Source organism: Rhinatrema bivittatum, chromosome 2, assembly GCF_901001135.1.
Source record: "Rhinatrema bivittatum chromosome 2, aRhiBiv1.1, whole genome shotgun sequence".
Classification (NCBI taxonomy): Eukaryota; Metazoa; Chordata; class Amphibia; order Gymnophiona; family Rhinatrematidae; genus Rhinatrema; species Rhinatrema bivittatum.
The window spans coordinates 582,334,987-582,359,189 of NC_042616.1; the positions used below are offsets into that span (position 1 = coordinate 582,334,987).

At 43.2% G+C, this 24,203-nt stretch overlaps 1 protein-coding gene across 1 annotated transcript in view; it reads left to right on the plus strand.

Annotated features, from left to right (window-relative positions):
• Positions 1-24,203, plus strand: part of LAMA1 (laminin subunit alpha 1) — a 395,343-nt gene that overhangs the window by 158,742 nt on the left and 212,398 nt on the right. The window contains exons 13-19 of the mRNA XM_029591028.1: positions 1,181-1,282; positions 1,613-1,824; positions 9,395-9,506; positions 16,510-16,620; positions 18,713-18,840; positions 19,423-19,509; positions 20,260-20,471. Coding sequence (XP_029446888.1) covers positions 1,181-1,282; positions 1,613-1,824; positions 9,395-9,506; positions 16,510-16,620; positions 18,713-18,840; positions 19,423-19,509; positions 20,260-20,471 — 964 coding nt within the window. The remainder of the gene's footprint in view (positions 1-1,180; positions 1,283-1,612; positions 1,825-9,394; positions 9,507-16,509; positions 16,621-18,712; positions 18,841-19,422; positions 19,510-20,259; positions 20,472-24,203) is intronic.

Genomic DNA, 24,203 nt, shown 5'->3' on the forward strand with positions numbered 1-24,203 from the left:
TTCTGGTTTCACCCATAACATGAAACCGCAAGAAAGTATGAACCTTTTTTAAAACAGGTTCTTGCCTGCTATTGGGCTCTAACCAAAACCGAGGAGATCATCGGAACGGGTGAAGTGCAGATGTCCTGCATGATCCCCATGTTGGGTTGGATTAAAAGCAAGGATGCCGCTGTGCCTCATGCCAGTGTTAGGACCTCATTCTTATTAAAATGGAAGTGGTAAATCGCAGAGCATGCCAAGCCAGGTCCAAATTCCATGCCCACACTTCATGAAATGCTAATGACCCTGCCATCATATCTGGAGGATGAAATTGCTGAAATTCCTCACCCTGACCCATCACCCATTGGCGTGGCACTGGCATACACTGATTTAGAGGCATCAGCATTGGACTAGGCTTGGTTCACTGATGGATCCTGCTGATATCACAAGGGAAAAAGAGTATGACGAGCTGCTGTGTTTTGCCCAAACACTGGAGCATGCCTAATTGAAGAGGGACAAGGGGGTAGTACCATTATGCAGAGTTGATGGCACTTGCCCTTGTATGTTTAAATGCTCTGTGGGAGGGATTACAATCTGTCTGTATTTACTGTGACTCATGGGTGGTATCGAAGGGAATGACAGAATGGCTACTTGCATGGGAAACCTGTTTGGGGAACAAAATTGTGGGAAGATATTTATTATGCAGCACAGCAAAACCCAGTATTTGTGCGGCATTTTAATGGTCATTCTCAGGCCCCTAGTTTGGAAAGTTTGTTTAACAACCTTGCAAACCAGCTAGCAGAAATTACAGATGAGGAAACAGAGGCCAGCAATATGGTAAATACAGAAAAGGTATGTCTAGTGGAGACCGCCAGATGGGCTCATCGGCAGGCAGGACATTTAGGTGTTCACAGCACCATAGAATGAAATCATAGAACAATCCTAAACAGAAGGCTTGGGGGTAGCATGCATTGAGCGGCAGTTAACCCTTAATTCAGTATTGCTGGGCATACTAGATGGGCCATTTTGATCTTTTTCTGCCATCATTTACTATTTTACTATATTCAACTTTTTCCCAGTAGACAGAAAATAGGAATACCCCATTAGTACCTGTGGCCCATTGAACCTTGTATTGAACACAAATGTAATGTTAATCCTAATTCCCTAATTCTTTTTTTCTTCTATTCTTGCTTGAGTACAGCTGACTGCCTTCGGTGGATACTTGAACTACACTGTATCTTATGATATTCCAGTTGAAAGTACGGACAGTGAATTGGTTTCTAATGTGGATGTAATTATTCAGGTACCATTTTTTTAATTGCATCAGTGAGTATCCTGTTAAGTAATAGTAACAAGCTCTATTGTTCTTGTGGTGAGCAATTTGAAACATTATAACATCCAAAGCAAAAAAAAAAAAAAAGAAAGCACACTGTAATGCTTATTGATTCTAAATAGTACTCATTTCATGGATCATTAACTATGTGGCATTAAAGAATAGATGCTTCCTAAAGACATCTAAGCTACAAACACTGGAAGTTTTGTATAGTAAGTGGTGGCCTTACAGTTGATGTTTGTACTTCTCACATAATTAACTTTTGCATCGAAATGAAATTCTCTTTCCTTTTGGTTTTAGGGCAATGGACATGTTTTAAGCACAAGATCTGAAGGGCTGTTGTTGCAGCCATATGAGGAACACTCCAATGAGGTGAAACTTGTACCAGAGAGCTTCATAGACTTCAGTACTAAAAGGGCTATTGATCGGGATAAGTTGATGATTGTTTTAGCAAACGTAAATAGTCTCCAGATCAGAGCCAGTTACAATATTGCACAGAGAGCCGTCTACAGGTAAGTCATAAGCAGGGAAACTGCAAAAATCCACTTTCAAAAAGATGAGAAGCTAGTTGTACTGGCTTTTTAAGCTATGCAGTATTCTAGCGTTTTATAACCCTGCCCAGCAGTCAGCAGGTGTTAAAAGAGAGGGATCTGGAAGAGACCAGCAGATTTCAAACCAAAATTTGTTGATGTAGTAACAACTGTCTGGCCTCCTCCTAAAGAGGTCCTTCCTGCCTATTCTTCTGTTCAGCGGGGAAGGACTGCAGTACTAATAGTTCCCATGGAGTACTGTCTTGTGCTGCAGTGAAACCGCCAGTGCTCCTAGTAATGAAATAAGAGCATCCCACATGTGGGTTATTCACAATTACTATCTCTGAACTGTAAGTATGCAGATGCTAAAGGTTTTCAGGTCACTGCCTGTCTGAAATCTGAGTCTTGTGTTGAATGACATCTTGCTTTAAACCTCTGGATTCAGTCGCTTTTTAGATTTTGACCACTAATTTCTATCATGGGTAGTTGTGACCACCATCGACACAATCCAAGCCAACTCTTATGAGTAAATTGTAGGAATGTACAGAGGCAAAAATGTTGTTTGTTTATTCATTTTGTAGGTTGTAATGATTCGCTTGGGTCATTTCAGATGAAATTTTTTTTCCCCATTTCTTTTTCTTTGTTCATTTGTTGCCCAATAAAGTCAAAGGGCGAAGTAATGTAGCCTATTTTGGGCTCCTAAAATGGGGTTATCTAATCATTTCTAATGAAACATGGGTAGACATAATCAGATGGGTGAAGAGTACTCTAGCACACCAGGATTGTGTCAACATGGAACCAAAAGTGGCATGAATAGCCCAAGGAACTGTAATGGGGCAAAATGCTACCATTAGTGGCAGGAGTTCTCCAAGTCACTGTGACAGGAGCAAAGCAGCAGCAGGAGTGGCCAGAACAACCCAATGCAAAGAGAAGCAGAGAGCACCAACAACCATAGCATAAATCCTCAAAGGCAGCACGAGAAGGGCAAAGTGGGAACTAACTGTGCTGTGAACAGATCAAGACACTATCTAAAGGGAATAAAGCACCAGAAGTGGCAAGAAAAACCCCAAGGCAGTGATAGAGGGTCAAAGCAGCAGAAAGAGTGACATGAAGACCCCAAAGGACCATGAAAGGCACAAAGCAGCCACCCACAGTGGCAAGAACACCCTGAGGCTCCAAATGAGGGGGAAAAGAACACCAACCAAATTGAAGTTGGAGAAAATCCCTGGAGAATGGCCTCATATCCTTTCTGTACAGCATCATGAGGTGAAGGAGCTGGCTGTTTAGGTTTGAGGTTTCTTATTCTTTGTTGTGTATAATCAGTCCTTTCAAACTCATCTGCCTCCTCTGCTTCCTCACTAGAGACTAAGGTGCTACTGACTAGAAATCTAAATTCTGTTCATCCATAAGCAGTTCAAAATCCAGAGATTCAGGGAATCCAGGAAACAAATCTTCTAAATTATTTTTTGCAAATACTGCCTCTATTATTTGAGAAGCAGTAACAATGGAGGAGCACAATCCTGGTTTTGGGTGCTGTACTTCTGTTCCCTTGCTTTTTACTTTGATATAATCTGCAAAGGCTAAATAGTTGTCAAGACCAATAGTCAGTAAGAACCATAAGGGATAGGAGTTTGAAGAAAAAGTCCAAGAGGGCATGAAACCATTAAAGATAACTGGGTAATATATGTTTAAACAATTGGTCTTGTCATGGCAATCCAAAGTCAACAAGTACAATAAGGGAAGGGAATATGGAAAGAACCTCAAAGACAGCTGGAGCAGAGGAAGAACCACTCAAAAGTACTAAGAGTGGTTTGGAGTAGCAACAGCAGTGCTGGCAAATAAAAGCACAAATAGTAGGTGCAGAGCAAAGCAGCAAGAAGAATGGTGTTGCTTAGCAAGCAGAGTTGTTATGATTCTCAGTGGCACACACTGGCTGCTGGCTGTCTATGCCTATGTAGTCTACTATATAGCTGTACACTACAATACTACACTCAGTACGTTTCACAGTGTGTGCAGAAATGTTTCCCACAATGTATGTGTGCGGACTCCTTGTGCACGAACATAACCTCTGAGACAGAGAAGAAATAGACAAGGCTTAGGCTGGTGTTCATTGCAATCTGCCTGTGAAGGTAATAGAAGGTGCAGATTAGAAGATAAGACAGCGGCATACAGAGTGACACATTTTATTTATTTATTTATATATCTATTTATTTATTTAAAAGTGTTTATATACCGCTTTTACAAATATAATTTAATCAAAATAGTTTACAATAAAACATACATTTATTTATTATTTATTTATTTGTTTTTATATACCGGTGTTCGATTTACATATCACATAAGTTTACATATAACTTGAAGGTGCAGGAAGAAAGGCATTTCTTTTGTCAGGTACAAAAAACAATTAGAGAAATGTAACATGATGTTATAGCAGTAACATGAGTAAAACCTACTTTAAAACCGTAAAAATAATTTAAAAGACCAATGTAGGGAGGGTCAAAAAGCTAAAATAAATACAGACATACAAAAATAAAATTAAATTAAATTTACAGTATAATCTAAATCAAGTGCCACAAAAAACTGCAAGGGAGTACTTATTTAAAGCTGGAGGGAGGGCAACGAAGGGGAAAGAAGGGAGGGGAGGAGAAAGGGATGGGAGCAGGTGGGAAGGCAAAGAAATAGCAAGCATGGGGAGTGTTAAGTGTGTTCTGTAACTGGAATTTTGAATGCTAGTTGGAACAGGTAGGTTTTTAAAGATTTCTTAAATTGTTGAGAGTTGGATATCAGACGGAGAAAATTGGCTAATAAATTCCAAAGCATTGGACCGGCAACAGAAATAGCTCTTTTACGTGTGATATCTAGTCTATCTAGTCGAACTGAAGGAATATCGAGAAGGTTTTTTGACAGCGATCTTAGGTTCCTTGTGGGTTTATAAATACGTAGAATATACAGAGCCAAGTAGAGGAAGGATTATATATGAGAGAATGAATTATGGTTAGAATTTTATATTGAATTCTGAATTTTATTGGAAGCCAGTGAAAGGAGTAAAGGATGGGCATTATATGATTTCTGCGTGAGGTGCCTGACAATAATCATGCGACAACATTTTGGACCAGTTGTAATGGATGAATCATGGAATCAGGTAAGCCAAGATAGAGAGCATTGCAATAGGCTAGACCTGAAAATACAAGTGATTGAAGAACAGTTCGAAAATCTAGAAGAAACAGCAAAGGACGAAGATGTTTTAACAGGTGGAGTTTAAAAAAAGTTTTTTTTTTAAAAAGCGGAAATATGTTGCATCATAGATAGATCAGAGTTTATCAAAATTCCTAAGCTGGATGCACATTTTAGAATAAAATGTGCATCCAGCTTAGGATACAATAGTTCTACAATAGGATACAATAGTTTCTACAATAGGCCCCCCATCCAAGATGGGGGGCCTATTGTAGAACCAGAGATGGATATTAAATGAACAATTTCAGTTTTATAACGGTTGTGTGAAAGCCAAGTGTTGATAGTGTTCAAATATAGAGTTACCATAGATAAAGTTGAGGACCAAGAAGTATTGTAAGGAACCAGAAACTGAATATCATCGGCATAGATTTTGAATTGAATTTTTAAAGATGAGAGAATATGACAAAGAGGGTGCAGATAGATATCAAAGAGAATAGGCGATAAAGAACACCGGACAAAATTGTGTATTGTTCAGGTGAATGGTGGTCAATGTTAATTTGAGTGCGGTCTGCCAAGAAAGACAAAAACCAATTTAAAACAGTTGCAGAGATACCTATGGATTGTAAACCTGATATAAGAATTTGATGATCTAGGGTGTCGAAAGCTGCTGAGATATCTAAGAAGACTAAATAAAGTCTATATTAGAATCAAAACCACGCAATAGAGGAGAGCAGGAATGTCTCTGTCGAGTGACCCTTGCGAAAACCATGTTGTCCTAAGTGTAAAATATCGTGTTCCGTGAGATAGTTTGATAATTGAAGCAATACTACTGATTCTAACAAATTAGCTAAGGATGGAAATAGAACAATGGGTCTCAGGTTATTAGGATCAAGCAGATCTTTAGATTTACATTTTATTATTGGAAGAATGGACGGACATAAAAACAGAGTGGCATCAAAACATCCAAGGTATAGAGTGCTGGGAATTGCAAACAACATGGAAACATCGAACCTCTCAAAGGGAACCAATAGTTGTTTGAACAGTCCAAGATAATGAAGGTACCAAAAAAGGCAGCACCAACTGTGTCATGGAAACACAAAGCAGCAAAATGGTACCCATAGTGGCAAACATTCTTCAAGGTACCATGAGAGAGCTAGGAATAGGCTGGGCAATAACAATGGCAGACTTAGGGCCTCATTTTCTAAAGTATGGCAGGCCTGCGAAACTTTAGGTAATGAGGGGTGGGGGGCCAAAACGGGGGGCGGGCCTGCACTAGCCGGCAGCGATCGCACTGTCGTGGTGCGATCGCTGCCGGTTTCGGACGTGAAAAGGGCCTTACTTTTTTGTTGTCCGCAGCGTTTGTGCGGAGTCGGCCCCGGTGACGCCCCGACTCCTCCTTTTCCGGGGCCGACTCTGCCCCCATTTTGGTATCGCGTGCGAGGCACTTGGGAAATAAGGCCCTTAGACAGCAAGGTATAGAGCAAGAAAAGAGGTGAGGTGAGAACAGTAACTTGTATTTGTTTCTTCTTTTTTTTTTTTAACATTTATATCTTTTGGAGGACAAAAATCCCACTATAAATAAGAGAAGCAGGGTGGGAGAACTTGGCCGGGATCCTAAAGGGATATAAAAAAAAAAAAAAAGGTGAGAACCAGAAAAAAAGTGGAGTGGGGAAAGAAACTTGTATTTTTTTTTTTTTGTTTTTGTTTTTTAAATTTTATTTTGGGGACAAAACACCTAGTATAACCAAGAAAGAAGCAGGATAGGAGAATGTTGAGTGTTAATTCACTCTTAAAGATGCTTATCCACACATCGGAAACAAGGATATCAAACCAAATGTAGTAGGAACAAATATAAATTTATTATTGCATATCCTTGGGAGACACAGGCAGCCAGACCTCTGCTCAGGTACAGCACTAGCTCCTGTCTCTCGTAGTATGTCAGTGAGTGCGGCATTTTTAGGTTTAAAATATACAGTGATATCTATGTCCCTGGCTCTCAATATGAGACTGTTCTCTTTGGGGAGACTCACCCGTTATAAATAGTTCTAAATGTAGCAGGAATGTGCAACTAGTTTATGCATGCTTTCTTCTATAATGATTCTTAGTTTTTTCTCCTATCCATATGCTGGTTATATTACTATTATGCAATTTCTTGACTCAGAAAACAGTATGTGATTTTAAATAGTTTTCTTATAATACTATTCTATGTTTTTTCTTCTTTCTGTCCAGTAAAAAGACTGCTTCCTATCATTCTCCCTATACTTATTAGGAACAAGTTCTTTCTTTTATAGATTGTTATTAGTTTTCATATGGTGTTTCTTTCCTTATGCAATGTAATCTCTAGTTTAAGACTAAAGTCATGATATTACTGTTACACTTGCAGCTCAATGACAGAGCTGGATGATCTCTATTGTAATTCAATCTTAATTTTATCGTTTGATTAATTGGTGAATACCTATGCTTATATGAGTATCACTTACACTTATTAAGAATGAATCTAGAGGGATACATTATTCTCTACACCCGATAAAAACCAAGGTTAGTTGCTAGGCCACACTTTTAGGCCTCCTTTGCCACGGTCTTCACTGACCTGTCACCTTCTCTGATGCTTTGGTGTGCCACTCTTGCCATTTGAAAGTGGCACAAGAGGGAAATGATTTATGTGTGCATGAAGTTTGAAATCAACATAGAGACTATGGCTCAGACTATGGCTCACACAGAATCCTTTGCTGCTTGGCCTGTCTGCAAATTCTGGCCATGAGAACCTCAAATTGTCCCTAGACTTAATTTATTGCCACACCATTGATCCCAAGTGTACTATAAGATCAATGTCTGAATTCTTTCTTTTTTCTGCAGTAGTGCAAATAATCTGGTTTGCCTTTAATAATGACCCCCCAGAAGGAGTTTTCTGTTACGGGATCATTTAACAGTACCTTTGGGTTTCTATGAACTGTGGAGAGTTTTTTTGGGATAAACTGGGGTTGGAATTTTTTGGGTTTTGTTAGGGTGGTGAAATGGGTTTTGGGGGTTTGTTGAGTGAAGATTGTGGGAGAGTTTTTGGGTTAGATTTTTATTTGAATTGGTATGGATGGTTTAGTAAGATTGGGGATGTGAGAGGTTCTTGGGGATATTTAATGTTTTTGTCAGTGATTGATTGTATTGTATAATTGCGATTTTTTTTTTTTTTTTTTTTTATATGTTGTTCAGTGACCTGGGATAAATCTGGTATCTGTGGAGGCAGTATACAAAATGAAATGAAAAAATAAACCAGTAGTTTTCAACATAAAATGAGTATCAGCCAACAGAACTCTTACTACTTTTTCAATAAATCTCTGAATCAGTTTTATCCTTGTTTTAAAAATCTATTTTGAACAGATTTCTTAGTTCTACATTTCAATAAGTTTGACCAAAGGTTTGAAACCTCTGAAACTGATTTTGTTGAAAAGGTGTGAAATGTCATTTAGTAATTTGAAAGGGGACAGTGGGGAAACGTGTTAACAATTTTGGCCAAAAGTGACTCTCCTGATCCTGGCAACTTTGCAGGTGTGCAGCTTTAGTGAATCTGGCAACTATATTTGAGCAAAAATAAGCATTTTTCCTTTCTTTCTTAACATTTTTAAAGATTGTGTAAAACCACACACTCACATATCAAAGGATAGTGAATTTTACATAACAACTGGGATAATCTTCACAGTGCCAGCATGGTTGCATCTTAACATCAATGAGTATGGGATGGCTGGATGTTTAGATGACAGCTTCATTCATTTTAGTATCTTGGTCAAAATAGAAGGGAGTATTAGATTTTGTATGAGACTTGTAAGAGCCAAAGAGGAAGATTTCAATGCCTAGAATTATATACTAGAGGACTCTAAAACTGTAAATGGAATTTAAGCATGCTTGGGCCAAATATAGAGGGCTGTGGTAGGAGCAAGTTAAGATGTCAGGTAAGAGGGTGGGTGAAGGGGGCTGGTGTTGATTTAAATATAGGAATATATATGCTTACCTTTCCAAAGAGGTAGAGAACCAGAGAGGAAGACAAGTGGGCTTGCTGGACGGACCAATGGTCTTTGTCTGCTGTCATCTATATTTTCTGTTTCCTAGTGAGAGGACAATAGATTTCAGATGTATATCTAAAAATATTAGTTTCTGTTTATTTTATAAACCTGATATTTTTTCCTGCTTTTTCCAGGCAGGAAAGGGAGGCCACCATGTTTTTGTGCTTGCTGTAATGGAGTACAAAAGATTTCACACATTTCTGCCTTTTTAATAGTTATATTTGATGCTGTATTGAAGATATGACCTTAATTTGCAAAGTATATTTCATGTAAATTTTTATTTTTTAATCTCAAAATGAAGCAGTCTTTCTCCCTTCTCCCAGGTTACGTTCTGTTACTCTGGATATAGCAAGTCCCAATGTTATTGACCTCTTACCAGCAGTAGAAGTGGAAAACTGCGAATGTCCTAAAGGTTATGCAGGCATTTCCTGTGAGGTAACAGCATTTTATATATCTAAGCAAAGTATTCATAGACACCTTTTTATTAAAATAGAGAGAGACAAGATCTTCTAGCATTCTTGAATAATACATGAAAATTCGAGGTCAGACATTAATGATTATTCTTATAGCATTTATCTTTAAAATAAAATGGCACATTTCTGTGACCACTCTATTTTTCTGAAGGCAAATATCTTTCCCTGTACCTACCTGGATCAGTCCAGACTCCTGGGTTTTGCCTCCCCTCCAGCAGATGGAGACAGAGAAGTTTTGACTGACTCTGCCCTATACCCTGAGGTGCCACCTACAGTCTGTCAGTATTTCTCTGCCTCCAGTAGATGGTGGAGATGCAAAATCCTACAGTCTGTAGATAGATAAATAGTTAAAAAATATATAGTAATAGAATAAGGAAATAGTTTAAAATTAGTTCCTTTTTCTTTTTCGAAGACAGAAGAGTTTCCTGAGCCTCCCAGCGGGTTGGCAGTTCCTGGTGGGACCATCCCCCCTGGTATTTGAGGCTGGTGGAGCTAGAGGTCAGGGACCCTGCTGCCCTACCCTACTCACAGCGCTTGGGGTGATACCGGGGAGCCCGGTTCACTCACCCTGTTGGGAACAGGACCCGATGTTCCTTTCAGTTCAGGTTTGAAGAAAATAAAATTCAGACTTGTCTTTTTCTCGCTGCTGGGCCTGATTCTCAGTTCCCCCCAATGCTATACTGTGGGAAGCCGCTGTCTTTTGTCTCTCCCTAGTCTCTGCTAGTCCCCCAAAGATTCTTACTGTTCAGATGCCGCGAGGTGTGGCCGCATGCGTGCGGATTTCACGCAATGCTCTGCCTGCCTCCCCGGGGTGGAGGGCACTTCAGGAGCTGCCAGGGCGGTGGTTTGAAGATGTGCCAGGAGCCTGGGAGGCTCGGTCGAGTGCAGCACTCTTCTCCTGATCCGTTCGCTCTCAGCGGGGGAATGGATGCCATTTTGTTGATTTTTTGCTTGGCGGAGCAGACTATGGAGGAGGAAGGGATTTCCCCTCCTCCCTTATCCCACAGCAGCAGCAGCCTTGGGAGGGTGGGGAGATGGGCTGACGGAGGACTTAACATCTTCAGCAGAGAAGAGCCCCGGGGGGGGGGGGGCTTCAGACTCCTCCTCCTCCTTTTCCTCCGACTTTAAAAGCCTTGTGAAGCAGCAGAACAGACAGCTAAGAGGCATTCGGGAGGAAGCTCTCTCTCCCTGTTGGCTCAACAATTGTCCAAAACAGGGGTCCAGGCCACAAAGAGACCCAGGCCTCCGGAGGGGGATGGGGTTGCAAAAGTTAAGTGCCCCCTACGGATCACGCTGTCCCATCCAGTGGAGGACTCCTCCTCTAAGGTTTTGGAGCCAAAGGAACAAGAACTAGGGATGTGCATTGGGTGCCCGATCATTTGTGCTTTCGGGTTCATCTGGCTGCATCAGAGGAACATCGGAGGTAAGGGGGAACTGACCGGTCGCGGCCAGGCGCCGCAACATCATATCCCTAATCAGAACCGAGGGGCAAGCCTTCGCCAGGGGCAGACCATGAGCGTGACCAAGACCATATTTCCCCACAATCAAGGTCCCCACGTAGTTGAGGGAGGTGACCCTAAGGTGGTCTACCTCTTTCGAAATGACAAGCTAGGCTCACTTATTCCAGCAGTTCTGGAGGAATTGGGCATTAAAACCCCTCAGGGGGACTCTTGGATTGGGGCCATGGTGGGCCTCGGTGGTCCAACTCGGTCCTTCCCTTTTCATCTTTCCATCACTGATCTGTTGTTTCGGAAGTGGGACACTCCTGATTTAGGTTTGAAAGTCAGTAGAGCGATGGATAAACTGTACCCGCTACCAGAAGAAGCACTAGACCACCTAAGGGTTCCCAAGGTAGATGCAGCAGTATCATCAGTCACCAAGAGACCACCATCCTGGTGACGGGTGCGATGGCCCTCAGGGAACTCCAGGATCATAAACTCCAGGTCCAGCTCAAGAAAATATTTGAGGTATCAGCACTTGGAGTGAGGGCTGTTAAGTGCAACAGTTTCTCCTTGAGGGCAGGTCTTCGCTGGGTACAACAATTGCAGAGTAGCATGTCTCTTTCTGAGGAGGAGGCTGTTCAAGCTGGGTGGTTGGAGGCTGCGGTGGCTTACAGTGCGGATGCCCTCTATGATCTGGTAAGGACTTCAACCAAGTCTATGGTTTTAGCCGTCTCTGCCCGCAGACTCCTCTGGTTGAGGAGCTGGTCTGCAGATGTCTCCTCCCAGGCTCAGCTGGGCTCTGACTTTCAAGGGCAAACTACTCTTCGGGAAGGACTTAGAAAACATGATTCAATCCTTGGTGGAGAACAAGGTCCATTGCCTAACGGAGGATAGACCCAAGACAAGAGGTTCCTTTCCTCCTCGCTGACATTTCCGTGGGTATCAGAGATTCTGGTCTTCCCGGTTGTCGGGCTCCTCGTCTAGGCAAAGCTCCGGCAGACAGCAGTCCTGATCCCATTCCTTTCGGGGGTGGCACTTTGTTAGAACCTGGACCCCCCCAATCTGCGGGAGGAGTTAAGTCCTTCCTATTGCGTCTGTCGGTCTCAGACGGCTTCGACCTCTGTGCCTCACCTTTCTCTCTGCTCTCCCCGCTAGCCTTGGGAAGATGGCTACCACCATGTCTGCTTGCCACTCTCTCCGGTGTCCCCGGAACGGCTATGGCAAGGCTATCCGCCATGTTTCTCCTGAGGGCTTCCTAGGGTGCGCGTACGCACGCCACCCACGTCTTTATCCATGACATGGCAGGAACGTCCGGCGCGTCCCCCTCGAGTGACGTCATGCTATCCGGGTATTTAGCCTGCCCGTCATTTGCTAACAAATCAAGTTAGCAAGGATTAGATACGCCTCCGGTCTGAGCTACTCTGCCGCTTCCATGCTGCCACTGGAAGATCTCGCTGCCCTTCGGGGTACTTCATCTAACCTGAGTACCTGCTCCTCGGGGGCCCTTTGCTTTCTTTCAGGTGCCTATCTGGGATACCAGGTACTCGCTCCTCGAGGGCCTTCTCTCCCTGCCTCGGTGCCTGTAATCCAACTACTTCTGCCTGTTGGGATCTACATCTACACATCTACCAACTTAGTGAGTAATCTAACCTTTATCAGTCTTTCTCATCTACAGCTCAGCACTGGGACTCTGCAACCGGAACTCCCTATACTACCGTGTGCTGCTAACATCTACCATTGTGAGACAGGACTCCTCTGCCGAGGATCCCTGGAATGCTACTACTGGATCACTTCACTACTGCCACCTCTGGTGGTATCATCCAGCTGTATAATAAAAGACAAATCTCTGTGTTTGCGTGTCTCGAGTCTAGCCTAGTACTGCGGTTCCTCACGGGGCTCCTCGTGGGAGCGGCCATCACCGCAGTACCCAAGAATCCACTCCAACACCTCAAAACCATAACACTCCCACTAAAGTGAGGCTGGTCCAGTCCTCTGTTCCAGTTGTAGGAGGCAGGTTGGCTCTGTTTTACAAGGAGTGGACCAAATTAACTTCGGACCAGTGGGTCCTCAATGTAATAAGACACAACTACGCCTTAGATTTTGTTCAGTGCATTCGAGACTGCTTTCTCATTTCCCCATGCTCATATGAAGAGACGCGTCGGGTGCTGCGGGACACATTATAGCGCCTACTTGAGCTTGGAGCCATTATACCAGTTCCTCCTGCGGAAGGGCCACTATTCCATTTACTTCGTGGTGCCCAAGAAAGAGGGCATGTACTGGCCCATCCTCTATTTAAAGAGGGTCAACAGATGTCTTTGAGTTCCGTGGTTTCGGATGGAGACCCTAAGGTCGGTTATTGCTTCAGTGCACAAGGAAGAATTCCTAGCATCGCTGGATCTGACTGAAGTGTACTTGCACATCGGAATCCAGGCCGACTGCCAGAAATTCCTGATGTTTTTCATCTTGGGAGATCATTTTTAGTTTTGTGTTCTGCCTTTCAGGCTCGCCACAGCACCCAAAACTTTTACCAAAGTAATGGTTGTGGTGGCAGCGGAACTCCGGAAGGAGGGATTCCTAGTTCATCTGTATCTGGACGACTGGCGATTCGAGCGAAGTCGGAGTCTCTGTCGCTCTGCGGTGCACCAGACTTTTCAACTGCTGAGGTTGCTAGGTTGGGTAGTCAATCTTGCCAAGAATTACCTGGATCCCTCCCAGTCCTTGGAGTTTCTAGGAGCCCTGTTTGCACACACGGCTAATCAAGGTTTTCCTCACCAAGGAGCAAATCATCAAACTGCAAGGAGAAGTTTGGCCCTTGTTGGCCAAGCATCTCCCCAAGGTCTGGGACTAATTGCAGGTCCTCAGCTCAATGGCTTCCACCTTGTAGCTAGTCCCATGGGCCTTTGCTTTCCTGTTGGAATCCGGTGTCCGAGCAATTTCATCTTACACTTCCTCTTACAGACTCTGCACATTCCAGTCTCGATTGGTGGCTCCTCTCAGACAATTTGCGCCGGGGTATGGCCTTGGATGTTCCCTCTTGGACAGTGGTCACCACAGACGCCAGTCTCTCCAGCTGGGGAATGGTTTGTCGGGGGAGGAAGGTACAGGGCCAATGGTCAATGAAGGAATACCTGTGATCAATCATTCATTTCGAGACCAGGGCAGTGTGGTTACCACTACAGGCTCTTCCACTGCTGTAGGGGATGTCGGTCAGGGTTCTGTCGGATAATGCGACAGCAATGGCTTATATCAATCTCCAAGGAGGAACCAAGAGTCTGCTGGTGGCGATCGAGGCCTGGCAGTTGATAAGCTGGGTGGAACAGCACCTAGTCAGCATTGCAGCCTCTCACATTGCCAGGGTCGACAACGTTCAAGCTGATTTTCTCAGTTGTCACTGACGATCCTGGGGAGTGGGAGCTCTCCGAAGAAGCATTCCAGCTCATATGCAACAAGTGGTCCAGACCGAGCGTGGACTTGATGGCAACGTTTCAAAATGCCAAGGCCCCTCGCTTCTTCAGTTAGCGCCAGGAGCAAGGGGGTGGATGCCCTAGTTCTCGCCTGGCCAAAGAACATCCTACTGTATATGTTCCTGCTTTGGCCTTTGGTCGGCAGGGGGTGGCGGCACATAGAAGCTCACCCGGCAGAGGTAATTCTGGTGGCACCGGAATGGCCGAGACGTCCATGATTTGCGGATCTAGTCATCCTAAAGGTGGAAGGACCCCTGAAGTTTCAGGGGCTCCCCAATGTTCTATGTCAGGGGCCCGTTTGTTTGTAAGAGGCAGATCACTTTTGTCTAGCGGCATGACTTTTGAGAGGCAATGACTGAAGAGCAAAGGTTTTTCAGACGCGGTGGTAGCTATCCTTCTGGCTTATGTCAGGGTGTGGGGAATTTTTGAGTCTTGGTGCATAGAGCACAAGGTGGCGCCTACTTGCAAGCCTTCTTACAAGCTGGCTTGGCTAAAGGCTTATCTTGCAGCTCTCTAAGGGTGCAGGTAGCGGCCCTCGGTTGTTTCCATGGTAAGATACGAGGTGTAGCCTTAGCTGCACATCCAGACGTGGCGCGTTTTCTCCGAACGGCAAAACATTTACGTCCTCCGGTCTTAAATCCTTGTCCTTCGTTAAGCCTGAATTTGGTTCTCATAGCTCTGTGTGCGGTGCCTTTTGAGCCTCTGAAGAAGGCGATGCTCAAAGATCTTACGCTAAAGGTGGTTTTTCTCGAGGCTATTTCTTCAGCTTGGCGGCGGATGTCAGAGCTTCAGGCTTTATCCTGCAGGGAGCCCTTTTTAAGAGTTACGGATAAGGGAGTCTTTTTGCGGACGGTTCCTTCTTTTCTCCCAAAGGTGGTATCCTCCTTTCATTTGAATCAGTCAGTGGAACTCCCATACTTGGACCATTCTGATCCCCAGTCTAGAGATCTGAGGAACCTGGACGTGTGGCGGATTCTGTTGCGTTATTTGGAAATTACAAATAGCTTACACCTGTCGGACCATCTTTTTGTGCCATGGAGTGCCCCAGACGGGGGCATAAGGCATCTAGGGTGACTATCACCCGCTGGTTGAAAGAGGCTATTGATTCAGCATACCTGGTTCATGGCCGGCCGGTTCCAGTTGGTCTTTGGGTACATTCTACCCGATCGCAGGCAGCCTCCAGGGCGGAATGTCAGCAAGTTTCGCCACAAGAGATTTGTAGGGTGGCTACTTGGAAGTTTTTGCACATCTTTGCTAGACATTACTGGTTGGATGTCCAGACCCCAGGCTCTGGGGGGGGGGGGGGGGGGGTTTGGAGAAGGTGTGCTTCAAGCGGGACTCTCAAGCTCCCACCCCACGTAGAGAATATCTGGTACATCCCAGGAGTCTGTATTGATCTGGGTATGTACAGGGAAAGGAAAATTGGTTCTTACCTGCTAATTTTCGTTCCCCTAGTATCACGGATCAGTCCAGAGTCCTGCCCATTTCAACATGGGGATATGGGAGAGTCGGCTCATACAGTATTTATTTGTTTTTCTCTGCAGATTAATTCTCAGTTATAACACTTAGCGTTTGTGAGCAGTGTGTTTTTGAGGTTGCAGGGTTTCTCCTCCCCCTGTCCATGAGGGGGTAAAATTGTTAATGGTTCATGTAGATTTTAATTGTTCTGCTTTGATTCAGTGTAATATTGATGGACTGTAGGTGGCACCTCAGGGTAGAGTCAGTCAAACCTTCTTTGTCTCCATCTGTTGGAGGGGAGGCAAAATCCAGGAGTCTGGACTGATCCATGGTACTACAGGAACGAAAATTAGCAGGTAAGAACCAATTTTCCTATTTCCTATATATTTCGTGGTAATATTGGTTCATAGTTGCAGATATTAGTCATCATTTTGTCTCTGGCATAACATCCAGATCAATATGACACCAACCAAGGCTCTTCCTAACATTTAATTATATCAGCAGGCTTGGAGTTCATTTATTATTTGTTATTTTTGAATCATTTGCAGGTTTCTTGATTTACCTAAATGTTTTGTTTGCCATCATTTTATCCCTCCTATAGTCTTGTACATTGGGATACTATCGTGTGGATGGAATACTGTTTGGAGGTATTTGTGAGCCCTGTAAATGCAATAGCCATGCTGCTGAGTGTGATATCCACGGCATATGCTTTGTAAGTGAATATTTTTCTTCTATAACCAAGTTTCATACTTGTGAAATTATGTTGTCCTGGAGATGATTGTAAAAATACTAATGTTTGGCAGATATATACAGCCATGCTTTAAAAAAACTTATTTTAGAGGACAAATGACAAATCTAAACATGACCAGAGATCTGAGATTTAGTATGGGCAGGTTTTCAGGTCAGCATTCCCTCACTGGAAATTAAGATGTTGCTTACTAATATTTATTTTGCATAAGAAACATTCATCATAAATACTTGGTTTGCTAATACTACAGTCATATTCTTTGCATTCTTTATTTTGTGATTGAATTTTCTAAAGGACATAATTTTCTAAAGGACATAAAATAATATTAACTCCATTAAATTTAAGGAACAACTGTATCAGTCAAAAAGAATCCCAAAATAAAAAGTAATATTCACCAGACTTACTCATGCTGAGATTAGTGGATTGATAGAGCAGAGATATTTCAAAAAGTGTTTTCTGATACTTACAATAATTCCACAGATGGCCACATAAGGCATGATAGACAAGACACACAGGATCTCAAACATATGCTTTCTCATTCACTCACTCTCTCCCCACCCCCCCGGCCCCCGAACTAGCAGCAACCTCCTTCACTTTCAGCCCTCGCGGAGAAAAGAGTCCCATCGGCTGTGGGGGTTGTCATTGTCCTCGTTTTACTGCGAGCTGCGCTGCTCATTCTTCAGGCCACGCCTCTCTTCTCTTCTTCGGGTCGATGCTGCCCACACTAGCATGGTCTCTTTTTCCCATGCATGCACCCGCTGCTCACCACTTCCTCTTCCAGGCCACGGGGGGGGGGGGGGGGGGGAGGGGGATGGGAAGAAGAGAGCATGCCAGTGCCGCTGACTCCAGCTGTCCTGCCACGCTCTGCCCAGGCTATCAGCATTTTAAGCCCAGGTGGAGGACATATTTTGCTTGGGTAGGGGGAGCAGCTGGGGACCGGGAAGTGTGGCGACACACCTGCGTGTGCTTGGTGACACGCTGGTGTTTCGTGACACACCAGTTGAGAACTGCTGGTCTAGAGAATGACAGTTAAGATTTAATGATAAAAAATTCAGAGTAATGCATTTGGGCTGGAAAAACCCAAAGGAAGTGGAATTAGAAGAGCAGAATCTGATGGCAATTGTATCTAATTACTTTAAGGTGGCAAAACAGGTGTATAAAGCGAAGGCAAAAGCCAGAAAGATGCTTGGCTGCATAGGGAGCGGAGTGGTCAGCAGAAAAAGGGAGGTGATATTGCTCTTGTATAGGTCCCTGGTGAGACCTCACGTAGAATAATGTGTACAATTCTGGAGACCGCACCTTCAAAAGGATATAAACAGGATGGAATTGGTCCAGAGTGTAGCTACTAAAATAATTTAGTTGTCTTTGTTTTAAAGCATATGGGGATAGACTCAAAGATCTAAACATGTATACCCTAGAGCGGGGGTGGGCAATTCCGGTCCTCGAGGGCTGCAAACCAGTCGGGTTTTCAGGATACCCCTAATGAATATGCATGAGAGAGACCTGCATACACACTGCCTCAGTTGTATGCAAATCTATTTCATGCATATTCATTAGGGGTATCCTGAAAACCCGACTGGTTTGCAGCCTTCGGACTTGCCCACCCCTGCCCTAGAGGAAAGTCAAGATAGGGGAGATATGATAGATACATTTAAATATTTCGAAGGTTTTCATGAGCCTTTTTCAATGAAAAGAAGACTGTAGAACAAGAGGTAATGGAATGAGTGTGAAATGGGGTAGACTCAGGAGTAATCTTAGGAAATATTTCTTTATAGAGAGGGAAATGGATGCATGGAGGTAATGGAGGCAAAAACAGTATCTGAATTCAAGAAGGCATTGAATAAATGTAGTGGATCTGTGAGAGAGTGATGGGAATTATAAAGTCTAGATAAATCGGATGGGCAGACTAGATGGGTCATATGATCTATTTCTGCTGTTATATTTCCATGTTTCTTTTGTCTGCAGTGCTGTTTTTCAGGTACCAAAATCCATGAATATTTCATTATTAAATTAATTAATAATGGTTTATTTGTATTTATTTATTTTTTTTTTTTAGGCTTGTCAGCACAACACCACAGGAGCTCACTGTGATGAATGTTTGCCCGGTTTCTATGGAACTCCATCCAGGGGAACTGCGGAGGATTGTCAGCCATGTGCCTGTCCACTGAACATCACATCCAACAAGTACGCTGGGTTTATCATATTGCTTATGGTATCTTCACATGCTGCAATTTAGGAAGCTCTTTAGAAGAAGCCATGACAATCTTAATAGCAATGGAAAATTCAAGAGTCAGGGGTGTGACAATTCCTAGTATATCACTAGCTGTCAAGGGGAAGCTTAATCTGAATGGTAAAGTTGGTAAATATTGAAGGACCTTAATTGGAAATATTGTGTTTGGATGTTTGCTGAGGATTTTAATTCTCATATAAGGTCACAATTCTTATTTTTAACGTGTTCTGCTGCTATTAAGATTTTCAACATTTATGTGGTCTTAAACTGTTTTACCTTTATATAATCTTTAAACATTTTTTAACTCCTAAAGGCAAAATTGTTTCATTAATCTTATACTACTATGACTTAATAATAATGCAGCAAATTTTAAATGATGTGAAACATGCACATTTTTTGCACAGCTGTTTTGAGCGGTGATGGTTTCGCCTAAGTTTTCTTTGCACCAGGTAAATGCATTTAAATCTGTATAACTAAAATTGTGAAGCTTTGCTGTTACCAGTTAGTGACCGGTATTTGCCAATTATTTGTTTCAGTTTCAGTCCCACTTGCCACTTAGACAAAGGGGGTGAGGTAATCTGTGACCAGTGTCCACTGGGCTATACAGGATCCCGATGTGAAAGGTAATTACTACATCCTGCTGATACCCAGCATGGTTTGAATTTCGGGGAGTGGGGGAGGGAATGTAGAGAGGGTCCGAGGGTTTGGGATAGAGGTTGTGTATGAGGGGAAGAGTGGCTCATCTATTTTCTGGGAAAAAAAAAATAGAAAATTGCATGACTGATATGTATATAAAATTATATGCATAAACACTATATCAAGTGAATTTTCAAAGGAGTTACAATGTAAATATAACAAATTTACCCACATGAAGTGCACTTACTGCGGGTAAAACTTATTGACAATTCAATGGCATATATTATAGCAATTTTCAAAAGCCCTCTTACATGGGTAAAGTGAATTTACACATGTAAAACCCAGTTTTAAGCATGCAAATGCTTTTGAAAATCAGGCTCATAGTGTGTATTTTTATATTCATAGGGGAGAAGAGTTTCAGGGTGCAATCTGAGTGGGGCAGGGACTTGTGTGCATATTTTTCATTTTAAAAAGTATGCGTGTAATTGCAGCAAAACAGCTTGCACAAAATAGTCGTAATTGTGTTATCCTAGTTTTCTGGAAAAATGTTCAAAGTGGACTTATATGTCTAAATCTGTTTTGAAAATTGGTGAAACTTGTGTGCAACGTTACAAAACCACCCCTATAAGGTACAACTTCCAAAAAAAATTTAAAATATAATACAAATTATTTGAGAAATTGTTGGCTGATTTATTGATTGAAGCAAGTGTTGATATTGGTTGCAACTTGATTTGCAGATGTGCAAATGGCTACTATGGAAATCCAATGGTGTCTGGAGGGTCTTGTAGCCCCTGTGACTGCAATGGAAATGTGGACCAACTGGAAACTGGTCACTGTGATGCAGTCACAGGGGAATGTTTAAAATGCCTTCACAATACAGCTGGAAGTCACTGTGAGAGGTGCATCGAAGGCTACTATGGTGATGCTGTGATTGCCAAAAATTGCCATGGTAAGTTCATTATCTGGTGTGTAATCTAATTTCCTTGCCACCATTTTAGGACAGTGTTTCCCAATCTGTTCAAGCCTAAGGCACACCTTTATTAACAAAATAGTTATATGGCACACCAACCCCAATGGAGCAGGCAATATAGCCAGAAGAAGAGCTAGGGAAGCACTAAAAGCCCTGGCAGTCTCACTTCCAATTTTAAAACAAAGGAAGATGGATGGGATGACATGAACCAATCACAATGGACCAACTCTCTCTATATACAAGTGCAGGATAAGGGCAAAGTCAGTGTGGTGTAGGCAACTGGCTTAAGTTAATTACCTTGGCTGCTGCTCTTTCACTGTTGCTGCTCTCTGTGCACTCAGTGTAAGTCACATCCAGTGCTCTGTGCATATTCTCCCCATCTTAGGCAGACAAGAATAGGACAGAGGTTGTAAGGACTCAAAGGAGGAGGATCAGGACGGGGAAAATGAGAAGGTGCTGTGTGCAATATGTGCTGCACAAAGCAGAGCCTAGCTATCTGTGCTCTGTGTGCTGCCCATTAATTACCACACAATCGTGCCGATTCAGTAAAATGCGCGGGAGAGCTGGCACTTCGAGGCGAGCGCCCACTCTCCCAATGCGCGCCCAGGCCACTCTCCTGGGTGCGCGATTCCCTATGCAAATGAGGGCCCACGGTAAAAAGGAGGCGCTAGGGACACTAGTGCGTCCCTAGCACCTCCTTATTGGCAGAAGCGGCAGTTGTCAGCAGGTTTGACAGCTGACGCTTAATTTTACCGGCGTTGGTTGTCAAACCCGCTGACAGCCACGGGTTCGGAAAACGGACGCCGGCAAAATTGAGTGTCTGTCTTCCAACCCGCGGGCAGATTTTTTTTTTTTAAAGATTTTTTTTATTTTTGGGGCCTCCAACTTAATATCGCTATGATAATAAGTCAGAGGGTGTACAGAAAAGCAGTTTTTTTCTGCTTTTCTGTACACTTGCCTGATGCTGGCCGAAATTAACTCTTGCCTTTGGGCAGGCGTTAATTTCTGAGAGTAAAATGTGCGGCTTGGCTGCACATTTTACTTTCTGTATCACGCGGGACTAACTAATAGGCTCAAAAACATGCATTTGCATGTTGAGGGCGCTATTAGTTTCAGGGGCGGGTTGGATGCGCATTTTCCACGCGCTATTTCCCCTTACTGTATAAAGGCTAATAATAGTGCGTGGAAAACGTGTGTCCAAACGGGGGCTGACGGTGCGCTCGGCCTGAGCGCACCGTACTGAATCGGCCTGAATGGGCTCATGCTGTAACTAGGAAGAAGAGGCATGCATGATTACACGTGTTACACAGTAAATGAAGGCAGATAAAGACCAAATAGTCCAGTCCATCTGCCCAGCACTGCTTATGGTAGTAATTGTTGCTCCATGCAGGTTGCTCCGCTACTTTCTATTAAGGGTAGTAATTGCTATTCCGTGCAGGTTACCCCTATGTAGAAAAGTTTCACCTAAAGTTAAAATAGGTTACCCTATTTCTTCATTACCATCCTCTAGCCTCTAGGAATCCATAGTGTTTATTCCATGCCATTTTGAATTCCACCTCTTCCAGGAGGGCATTCCAGGCATTCACCACTCTCTCTGTGAAGAAATATTTTCTGATGTTGGTTCTCAATCTTCCCCTAGAGTTTCATATCGTGATCTCTAGTTCCACAGTTTCCTTTCCAACAGAAAAGGTTTGTTTGTGCATCATTACAGACTTTCAGATACCTAAAAGGTATTATCATATCTCCCATGTACTTTCTCTCCTCCAGGGTATGCATATTAAGATCCTTCAGCCTCTCCTCATAAGTCTTCCCATACAGACTTCATACCATTTTGGTTGCCTTTCTTTATTTTGCTTCCATCCTGTCTCTATACTTTTTGGGATATGGCCTCCAGAACTGAATACAATACTCCAGGTGAGGCCTCAACAAGGACCTCATCACCTCCTTTTTCCTGCTGTTTATTCCTCTCATGATGCAGCCCAGCATTCCTCTGACTTTAGTTGCTGCCCTGTCACTTGCTTTGTTGCCTTCAGATCTCCAGACATGGTCACCCCAAGGTCCCTTTCATCGTCTGTGCACATTAACATTTCACCCCCCATCACATATGGCTCTTTTTGATTACTGAACTCCAAATGCATGACTGCAGTTCTTTCATTGAATTACCATCTGCCAAACCTTCGACTGCTCTTCAAACTTTCTTAAATCATTCTTCCTTCTCTCCACTCTTTCAGGTGTGTCTCAGAAAAGAGCTCTTACACGTTTAAGAGTCACCACTGGTATTTTTTATTGCTGTGAGTTACTAAGAGCCCAGATGCTAGCCTGGATATGAGACAGTCATGACCTTTCTGTAGGACATCTCACAAGTTCTTAGTGACATACTGGTTGGGAAACTCTGCCTTAGGGAGAACTCTCCTGATTGTTTTCTCAAAATAAATTTCTGGCTATTTGCTGGCTAATAATACTTTTAATCTTAATTTTGAAAGCAAGTAATCTGCCTCACAAGATCTCAGCTCCCCCAAAAGAGAGCATACTGATCACATTGGTTGAATCCTGTAAAACCAATGCAGAAAAACAAGCAATATTCCGTTAGCTCATGGAGAAATGCTTCCATTATGAGGGCCATTTTCAAGTGGAAATGGTGGCTTTGATAATTGCCTACCCTTTCTGCGCATAGAATTACATGTGCAGTGCTGCTGTAGGCATAACTTTGGGTGCAGATAGGAGAGGCAATCTTGGGGATGGGGCTGGGGAGGAGTTGAACTTTCAGAAGTACATGCATATGTTTTTCCAGAAGAAGTACCCCACACAAATAGCAGGTGCAGGTCTGTGCATTAATTTTTTTCTGAGTCAGTTTTCAAAGGGAATGCTAGAAAGTCTGCAGTTAAAAAGACTTTACAATTCTGCACACAATTTGAAAGTTGCTCTGTATCAGGCCAATAAAGTACAGTGCGCTCCGACGGAGCGCGCTGTTAACCTATCCTTGGACGTGCGTTTTCCCTTACCTCTTATTCAGTAAGGGGAGGAAAACGCGCGTCCAACCCATGGCACATAATAGCGCCCTCAACATGCAAATGCATGTTGATGGCCCTATTAGGTATGCGTGAGGGATACAGTAAGTAAAATGTGCAGCCAAACCACACATTTTACTCTAAGAAATTAGCGCCTACCCAAAGGTAGGTGCTAGTTTCTGCCGGCACCGGGAAAGTGCACAGAAAAGCAGTAATAACTGCTTTTCTGTGCACCCTCTGACTTTGCTGGCATAGACTTTGCTGGCATAGACTTTACTAATGCAGGCAAACCAGATCATTAATAGGTAATTTTATGCTAATAAAATAACACGGCTTCAAAAAACATAAGCCTCTTAATTTTCCTGAAAGTTAGCTACAGCTCAGGAGTTGTAGCTAACTTTCCCTGGGAGCATCGGGACATTAACGCATCCCATGCTCTGAGGTTGGTGCTTAAAGGATCATGACGACCTGAAATAGCCGCCTCCTGAATGTGTGAACGCTCCCTTTGTTCCCCCCCTCCCTCCCCGCTGCCTTGCGGGTGGCCCTCAAGTGAAGAAAGATGAAAAATAAAAATCATAAGTCGCATGGCTTTCCTCCACCAGGTATGCCTGGGAGGGGAGGGGCTACGGTGGGTAGGGTGGGGTATTTGGAGTTGAGGGGGCTTTTATTTGAAAGGGTGGTTTTGTGCAGTAGGTAGGGCATT